Source organism: Platichthys flesus, chromosome 21 (assembly GCF_949316205.1).
Source record: "Platichthys flesus chromosome 21, fPlaFle2.1, whole genome shotgun sequence".
NCBI classification, from domain to species: domain Eukaryota; kingdom Metazoa; phylum Chordata; class Actinopteri; order Pleuronectiformes; family Pleuronectidae; genus Platichthys; species Platichthys flesus.
In genome coordinates, this window is record NC_084965.1 from 4021333 (window position 1) to 4031041 (window position 9709).

General features: G+C 41.4%; 1 protein-coding gene across 1 annotated transcript; it reads right to left on the reverse strand.

Moving 5' to 3' along the window:
* Window positions 1-3934: 3934 nt before the first annotated feature.
* LOC133932961 (ADP-ribosyl cyclase/cyclic ADP-ribose hydrolase 1-like) lies at window positions 3935-8105 on the reverse strand. Its single transcript, XM_062379881.1, has 8 exons — window positions 7450-8105; window positions 6707-6833; window positions 6462-6597; window positions 5471-5553; window positions 4878-4951; window positions 4596-4682; window positions 4384-4467; window positions 3935-4098 (listed from the first exon to the last, which is right to left on the reverse strand). The coding sequence occupies exons 1-8, from the start codon at window positions 7566-7568 to the stop codon at window positions 4044-4046; spliced, it is 765 nt and encodes a 254-aa protein (XP_062235865.1). The 5' UTR covers window positions 7569-8105; the 3' UTR covers window positions 3935-4043.
* Window positions 8106-9709: the final 1604 nt, after the last annotated feature.

Consider the following 9709-nt stretch of genomic DNA (forward strand, 5'->3'; position numbering starts at 1 on the left):
GAACAAGTACGAACACAGGAAAGTACAAACAGTTCATGAACAACCCGAGCGGTAATAAAGGATGTTTGTGGTCTGAATCATGACTCAGAAAAAAATCTCTGTCTACACTGCAAGAAATGTCAAAAAGTAAACAGTAAAATGAACTATCGTATATATATAGAAACAAAAAACATACATTTAAATATTACGATTAAAAATAACTTTATAGTCTTCAATGAGCGCTTGTATATACTGGATGTAATATAAAAAACAGTGAACTTTGAAAATAACCGTTCTTAAAGTCATCAATTTGTATATATACATATATATATAATATATATATAAATATATCAGATCCCTATAATATTACTGTTTTTTTAATAGAAAGTATTTTCATACTTAATGAAATATTAAATTTGAACCATTGAATTCCTTATATTTTATTCTGTATCTATAGAACCTGGTATAAGTCTAAACAAGTCTTAAGTATAGTTGTGTGTTTTTGTCTGTGTGTCATTTTTTACAGTGTACTTTGACACAGTTTGTGAGCGTCGTTGTGTGTGAGTATTTATGAGGCTGTGGGAAAATCACAGATCACGCAGACTTATCTTCTTTCGCAATCTAGTGTTGAATAAGTTGTTGAGTCAGAGGCTAAGTGTTTCAGGGAAGGAGGGGCAGAAGGGAAACCACGCCGCCGAGCCTCCTCCAGTAACTTGTGGTCAATCATTCATTCTCCTTCACAGAGAACCTGGGATATTAAAGCTGCTTTCCTATATTTGCACATGTAATAAAAGCTTGTATACTGTAATACTGCTCTGTACGTTCACATTTTACTACTTTTTACAAGCTTCGTGTGGGGTTTTTCTTTTGAAGTAGTAACTTCCACTTCTATTAATATAAGTAGATGTTGGGAACATTTACAGTCAATTATTAATATAATATCTAAACCTATTCAAAGTTAATGATACAATCAGCCATAGTCCTACACCTGGACTGGACGACACACAGCATGACAACTTGTTTGCTTTGTATCTCTTAGTGATTGTGTTGCTATGTGTGTCTTTGTGGTTGTTGGGCGGCTCCATGGCGACGTAGTGTGACTTTCTGTCTCCTTTTCTAGTCCCAAGAAGAACTGTTGAGTATCTTCATGCTGAGGTCTACAACTAGGTGACCCCTGTGTTCATCCATTCATCCATTTATCCATTTATCCCTTCATCCATTCATCCGTATAGCACCTTTCTATTCGCCCACTAAAAAGACTGAAATCACCAGGTGCTCCTGCTTCCTCCCACGGTCCAAAGACATGCAGCTCACTTGTTGCAAAACTTTTAGTTGGATTTAAGAATTTTTCCTCTTCCTGTCTGGTTTCGGTAACTTCAGCTGCAAGAGGCCAAGAACAAACTTTCCAGAGTTGTGCCCATGTCAAGACAAATAGTCGGTAAAACCCCAACGGCCTCTGAGCCGAACTCTTTCCTGAGAGACAGAGGAAGAAAGGGACGAGTATCCTGTCGGATAGCCCCCATCATTTCCTCAGCCAGTTTCAGCCTACTGGAGGCGCTACAGAGTCCTTCTGACAACTTGCTTTTTCTTAATTAAATAGTATTCATATGCAATACATCCCCGAATTACACATTTTTATGTTTTTATGTTGTCGCTTATATTTATGATTCCCAGTTCTCATGTTGTTGTGTGTTTATTGAAAAGTCAAAGACACTCTTCCACTTAGACGGAAAATAAAGTTCTATTCTTTTCTATACTGTTGTATTTTTACTTGTGTGTTCTAAAATCTTCTCTTGAGTTTTTCACGTTTTCATCCTCAGACCCTGAAACGACTTCTCGTCTCCACAGTGACTCAAACTGTGACGGTGTTTACCGACATCTCGGCGTTTCTCACATTAGCCCGTGTCGTGGTTTTACAGAGAGGGGCCTTGTTAACGCAACACCTGTGGACTGAGAACCCGGAACATGTCTTCCCAGCACCGACGCTGCCTGCTTTACGGTAACGCCTGACACATGCAGCAAGTCACCAGAAAGGAAAGAGAAGGTTCTGCTTTGCCTCAGCTCTGTGACTTCCTGCCTGTGTTGCCACACACACGGCTTCGGTTCACACACATAACAGATAAGCCTCTCTGTGGCCTTACACCTAGAAAATAAAAGCTCTCTCTTCTTCTCTGCGGTTTAGTGGTTTGAACCTTAGTTTGTTATTAGGCAGCAGGACTGAGTTTCATGTGAAGCAGAAAGACGAAACAAAAACTGTTCAGCAGAAATAAAACTTAGACGCTCGACTGAGTAATGTTTGCTGTGGGAAAGTTCTCAACCTCTCTGATGAATAATTTAACAGGTTTTAGTTGTGTGGTCTGAGAGAAGAAGAAAAACCTTTGTGGTTAGTTTTCACGATCGTCTCCTTTTGTTTCTGCTAAATGTCCAATTTACTCTCATTCACAATTGAACTCTGTTATTGTCATTAAGACCAGATGCCTCGGCCCAACAGTCAAATTACACACAATCAGAGATCCGAGTTCTTTTCATCAAGATATTCTTGTGCAATAATGCTTAATAGGTGATGTCATAGAATGGTGTGACTTTAGGCTTTCAATAAATTTGGTTATCAAAATAAAATATAAAACATTAATATTTAAAATATGGATATAAGACATGGCATTAATTGGTTAAAGTTACCTCGGCGCACCACCCTTCAAAGGAAGGGAAAGGACAGCCAATTTAATTATTAAGATCAGTCTCATGTAGCAGTTCAATTAAAATTCTCAATATTTACTAATTACACCTTCCCCATCATGCTTACTAAATGGTCACTGCCCCCCCCCCCCTCTAGTTAACGGCCCCCCTTCCTTCAGAAGTTGTTTTTTACGACATGTAGTTGGGGTCTGAGCTAATGAGGTGAGGAGATATGCGCGCGTCTGTGTTGTTAAATCAGAGAATGAAAGAGTCAGGGAGATATGCAAAGAAAGCCTGTGAAGAGCATAACTAACCTTAACTTTCATTCAACTTGTAACCACAATATCACAACACATATCAAACTTATAAACACCACACAGAATCAAATAAACAGTCTTGCTCAGCCTTGTATAATTATTAAGCCAATTTATGTTATCCAATCCGAGGAAAAGGGAAAAGGGAGTTGTAGTTCAGTTCGCAGTTCGGTGAAGTCTTCTGGTTGGTCGTAAGGCTTCTGCATTCGTGGTTCTGTTGAGCTGTGGGGCTCCGTTGCTGGTTCGAAGTTCTTACCTGCAGGACATTGAGTTGCTGGTAGGAGTTTGGTAGCGCTTGGGTTTGCGAGGAGGTTTCCATGATGAGGTGAGCTGGAAGCTGCACCTTTGCGCCCCAATCGTAGATGGGAAGAGAAGATGTGCAGGAGCAGCCAGGTTTCTCCCTCGCCGATGCCTTCCTCCTTGGAAGGTTGGTGAAAAGAGAGCCAGGTGGGGTAGACCTGGCCTTATATTGGCCCGGTGACCTCACGGGTCATGGGGCCAGAGTAACCAACTGTAGTTGACTTTTGTGGCCTTTTCACACTCTGGGTGAAATTTACCAGCATTGTGGGAGACTGAGTTCCTTGGCTTTCTCAAGAACAAAGAAACATGCTGTTTTCAGGCTTTGACTAACATGTAGGCCGAAAAGGAGGCCTGTGAAAAATCCATGTCCCAACATGACATGAATTATTCCATTGGAAATTGGTCAAAATGACACATAATGACCCATTTCGCATTTAGAATCTAAATTCTTTCTTGACTCATTCCTCCCCCAAGTTTCTAGAAAACGTGTTTTGGATTAATCTTGCTGACGAACCAACAAACCAAAAACAAACTGACTTCTGGGAACTTAAAAGTGGTGCTTTGCTAAATGAAGACAAAAATCCTGAGTCAGAACCGGAAGCGTTTTATTAAAAACACATAAAAGCTACAGTCAGAAGGTGAATCTGAACCTAAAGATCGATGTATCTACTTATCTACTAAAATCTACTTAATCGATTAAAAGGCACATTTTGATTGACGAAAACAAACTGTAGATTTACAGCAGTTTTTGTTTAATCTTGTCATTGGACATTTTCACCAGCAGGGGCCGCATTTCTCTGGATCAGAGCTGCACTCATTGAACTGAGATCTAAAAACAAGAGATAGAAGAACAAAAATCAAGATACAGTGTGAGAAAATAAAATAAAACATGTGATCACCTTGTCTCCTGCACACAAGCTCCACGTCCTCTGTCCTAAATCTGTTTAATATATTAAATACACTGAAGTATTTGACCTTCTGGCTGTTTCATCCCTTTGAATTTAGTCTTAACCTGTTGTTTAGGTTAACTTTTCTTGTTTTTCTTGTTGGATCATGTTTTAACTGCTTTAACGTGAAGCACATGGTGATGTTTTATATTATCACTATTACTTACTCAGTCATTTCTGTACAGCTGTATGCAATTCTTGCATCCAGCCCTCTCTGTAAATCCTTCAAAGATTGACTCATACAGTTCGACCTGAAGATAAATTAAACAAAAAACAGGGTCAATTTTCAAAGTATCAGTTCAAGTCCGTCTGCGTGTTTGTGTTCTAACTAATATAATTATTACATCAAGAATGAACAAAAAACTTGTCTTAGTCTTACACAGCCTTCTTCTTTGAGACCAGAACGATCTTCAGGCTTCTCACTCTAGGGGACTTGAACCTTTTGAGTTCGATGCTGCCAAAGATACTGACAGCAAAAAACATAAGAGAGCACAATTTAGAGGAGGAGAAACTTTAAGAATTCAAAATATTATACAACATGTCTGATGTAGTTTGACGTGTGATCCAGCAGAGAGCGCTCACTATCCTCTCGACCTTCCATTTTGGGTTCTAAAACTTGTTTTTTTGGAAAAGATCAAACACGGGAGGAGCAGGGTTTTACCTCTTGGGGTCGAACGGCGTCTCGATGGATCCGTCTAGCACCGCTGTGACGTCACCACAGGCAACATCTGCGAACTACACAAACGACCAACACGTTAAAATCATTGTCCTGCAGTCGGATGCTTGCCGCCAACCGATATCAATCTACATGCCTGTTTTTTCCAGACTCATTAGAGGTCACTCTGAATACACAACCTCCTTGGATTTGGATATTGGATTTGGCTGAAACACTGTTTACCCCTGAGACTGAAACACCTCCATCATAGTGGTGAGTAGATATTGAGTGCATTTTCATTTTTTGGGTGAACTATCTCTTTGATCTCTAAGATCTGTAGGACAACTCCCCCTCCCCTCGATGTTTGAAAAGCTGTGTAAGGTCAGATTATTCTCACGTCATCTGTTCGGCCGCTGTGCGACTGCTAATGTGAGTCTGTCAGGCTCCTGTGACTGTGTGGGTTTCTGCTGCTCGCTCAGGAGAGAGCTCCACAATGTGGCTCCATGGAGACCAGCACAAAGCCCCATTGATGGGAGAGATTCACCTCATGCTGCACACGTGTAGTGAAGACTGTGGGTGAACTCCTGTCGGTAACTTACAGCAGCCGAGGCTCTTCTCCAGAACGAGTCCACGGGGTTGTTCTCACAGTCCCTCCAACCGGGGCAGCCGCTCGTGAACGTTTCTACAAAACCACAGAAGTTCAAATCTTTATTGGTGTCGGTGTCGCTGGTAGAACAGAAACGTCACATTCTCACACTGAAACAGAAAAAAAGTTTACGTAGGAAATTAAAAAAAAAAATGTTATGGTAACCTTTGTGCATGAAAGGAGTTGAATGAAACGTGTTTCGTACGTTTACTAATCTGAGCTCAACCCGCCCTTTCAAAGATTGTGTCTGATGAAACCAATCGATTACAGCAACATTTCCCATCACGTCCCGTTCACGTCCTGTTTATCCTGTTGTACTGAAAGTGGCTGCAATTCCACTAGAGGGCAGTCACGAGTATATCCTCGATGAATTGGAGTGAATGGAGTTAAATGGCTAAAAGAGTTACTTACACCTGCTACTGGACAAAAGGCAAAACTTCTATAACCGGGTCTGTAGGCGTGAATCTAACATAATGGAACTATATGTTTTGTTTTTAACCCTTATATGGAAAACACAAAGAAAATGGTGGTTGGACAGAATTTCTTTCTTTATGTGTCGTACCGTGCAATTATTACAAATGTAGCTACATTAAAACTTCCTGTGAGATATTTACTTTTAAAAGGTTTCGGTTGCATGGCCCCTTAATCAATCGTACACTTCAAAAACTTGACGTGACTTGGCACGCTTTAAGATGATGTGAAAGTTACTTTAGGCATCGCAAATAACACCTCTGGCTTCAGACAGATGTCAGTGTTAATAACCATGTTCTTAAGTAGCACACACACACACACACACACACAAAGGAGGTGCAACGTGTTTTTCCTAAATGGTGAAAAAAACCCACATCTAATGCTGCTAAAATAGGAGAAATTTACAAAGATTTATACATTTTCTTTCTAAAAACCTAAAGTGAACAGTTGTGAGTTTTTCAGAAGGTTCTCACTGTTGCTGCCCTCCTCCCCGCACCATGTCAGAGCCCTCAGGACAGATCCCAGCACCGTCTTCTCCAGGGTGAAGAACCATTCGCGCTTCTTACTGAAATGCTGAACCAGGTTTTTAGTTTTGCTCCAGAACATCATCTAAACCCCCGAAAAAGAAGAATATTAACATCCAATGATGAAACAGATTATTCTTCATTGTGAAAGAAGACGTCTGCTCAGACTGGGTGAGGTGAGGATGGATGTTTACTCTGTTGCATGCTGGTCTGAAGGGGGCTTCGGTAATGAGAGGGTCGTAGGCTTCCATGGGAATGTTACAAGGGTCCTTGCCTATGTAGGCTTGTTGGAACACAGACCATAACTTTTCACAGTCGTACCTGAAAATGAAATGACAGCGCTTTGGCTCAGGGACGTGGGTCAAGAGTACGACCTCACCTTCTGTTTTAGTGCATCATATGTGTAACTAGGACTCTGTGAGTTTATATTTAATGTCATGAGATTAAATTAATTTCCTTATTATTGTTCATGTGTATGGTTTCCATAAATTTGTTTGATTTACTTAAATACTCTTTGCAAAAAGGAAAGTAAACTTATTGGAAGTTATTGTCATGCAGCGCACTAACCCCCCCCCCCCACCCCCCCACTGATTGCTGCAGATACATGGTGATACTTCAAATCACCATGTCCCTGCAAATGGAAAATCAAATACACCTGTTTGGTGGAGGTCACCTAAGGAAATATGTGTTTGTCTGATGATAATAAGAATAAGAATGAGACTAGTTATCATAATTCTTATTCTTATTCTTATCATTATTATCTGTATTATTATTATTAATAATATATAATATAATAATATAATATAAGTAGGACCCAGATCATTAATTAAGTTGTTAACCTGGGCTCCTCATGTGTTAACCCATATATTCATCAGTTCATTCTGACACATCTCTTGTTTTTCCACATGATATTAAAAGTAAAAAATGAAGCACTCACTTTTTGAAACCCTTACACCTGCGGATGAAAGTTCCTTTGAGCGGGAGTGTCAGCACCACAGCCACGGTGATGATGACGCCGCCGACGCCTAGAATCACCCGTGTTCTCTGGCTGCACATCGTGGAAGAAGCTCTGCAGATCCGCTGCAGGTTGTTGACAAGTGAACTTCCCTCGAGCTCGCTCGTCTATTTTATGGATCGACCCTGTGCGTGTCCGTGCGCGGACACCTTGCAACACTGGCACAACTCCACGCTTCTTCGGAGGGTGAGGAGGTGGAGGGTGTATTATGATGTCTTGGAAATTTATCATGAGCTTTGAAATAATGAGTTCCTCATAACTGAGTTGCCATAGAGCTTTAATTATTAGCTCTGCAGAGGGTCACAATGACCCACAGCAGCAGGACTTCGGCGACGAAGCCGAGAATCACACATGTTCTCCGGCTGCACATGTGATCAACAGGAAACAAAACAGGAAGCAGACACTGTTTGCGTTCTGACATCACGGTCAACAGGATGTGGCAGACATTGATGTTGTATCAGCTAAGTGCACAGAAAACAGTCAAACCAGTAGTAAGACATTCTTGTAATTGAGCAAGTATATTCAAAGAAAACTGGAATGTGTAGGAGGAAATCAGGTTACACAACATCATCATTATCACACAAGTCTGTTGACGGACCTGGAGAGGACAACACTGCAAAGAGAATCTCATAAAGTGAGAGATTAGACCTGGTTCGTTTTCCCATCCACATTTACATCAGCACCAGAGAGAGGAACCTTCTCCATGTGAGACCTGTGTCTTCACAGCACTTTGCAAGCTTAGGTTTGAGCGTGCTGTCTCTCGTTCCACAGCTCCACCACTGGCTTGGTGACCACACACGCAGTAAAGGCTTCAACCCATTTTGACCACATGTCAACCATCACTAAGCAGTGAGTTTAACCTTCTGATGGTGACAGCTCTATGAATTTCCATCATCAGATGTCCGAAAGGTCATACAGGCGGTGGGTGTGCTGCCTGGCTGCTTAAGCCACTGGCCTGCCAACATTGTATTTTTGAGTAAAGGTGGAGAAAACTTTCGTAAACCAATGTTCTGTCCCAATTTTAGATGTATGATCTTTACCATGAGCTAACTTAAGAAATGTTTTTGACAATCAGGGTTTGTTGTCAGGACCATACCACAAACCAGTTCAGAACATAGCACCAGAGGTCTTCCATAGGGAGATCTCAGGAGGAGTAACAGTGGACTGTACTGCAGAGGGAGAGGAGGACATCTCAATACATTCTGCCTGTGTATGAACAACAGGAAGTGACACGTCAGATGTGAGTGTGACAGCCTGTTTTTTGAAAGAGAAAGTTTCTATTTTGTCAAAGGGCAGAGTTACACAGAATGCATATCTGGAGTCAGTGTGGAGAGTTGTGAGTGTTTTACCAGTAGCCAATTTGCATACTGCAGTGCTGTCTTGGCTGAGAGGTGATGAGGAAGAGAACTCGAGAGGAGAACATTGTTATCTGATCAACAGAAAAACCAACAAAGTTAGTACCAGAGACAAGGTCACGTGAAGAGGACCCATTTACATACAGCGTCAAGTCAGAGTCAGAAAGAGATTCTTCAGAAAGGTCAGGTCGTGGTGAACACTGGACAACACAGTTGTGTTCTTCCCTGTTGTCCCCAAAAAACAACAAAAACATTGGATAAGTCTACAACCGAACAATATTGGACAAATGAGTATGTTCATGCTGAGGCTTTACGTCCAGGTGACCCCTGTCTCCATCCATCCATTCAGTCATTCATTCATCCATCCATCCCTATAGCACCTTTCTATCCGCCCACTCAAAAGACTGAAATCTCCAGGTGCTCACTGTGAGGTCCGGCTGCCTGCATCTCCTGCTACAGGTCTCTCTGGTTGAGGGGGAGGTGCTAAAACATTTTTGAATGTTGAAGTCCCCCCTTTCGAGAGTTGAGCACGAAGAAATGTGTCATGCATCAGTGGATGAGAAGTGTATGAGGCACGATGTGTTCTTGAAGTTAAACTACATATGTCATCAATGTCAGTCTCAGAGTCAGAAAGATGGGTGGTTAGGAAGCTGTTACCTCTTCCTGTCAGTGGAGGATCAGAAGGTGACTTAATTTCCAAAGACTTCGGGTCCCATCTTGGGAGTGAAAAGGGAGTTAAACATATAGCTGCAGCCTAATAGCTTAGAAAGAGTAAACATACCCCTGCCCAACAGTCAAATATCTCACAATCAGAGATTAGAGCTTTT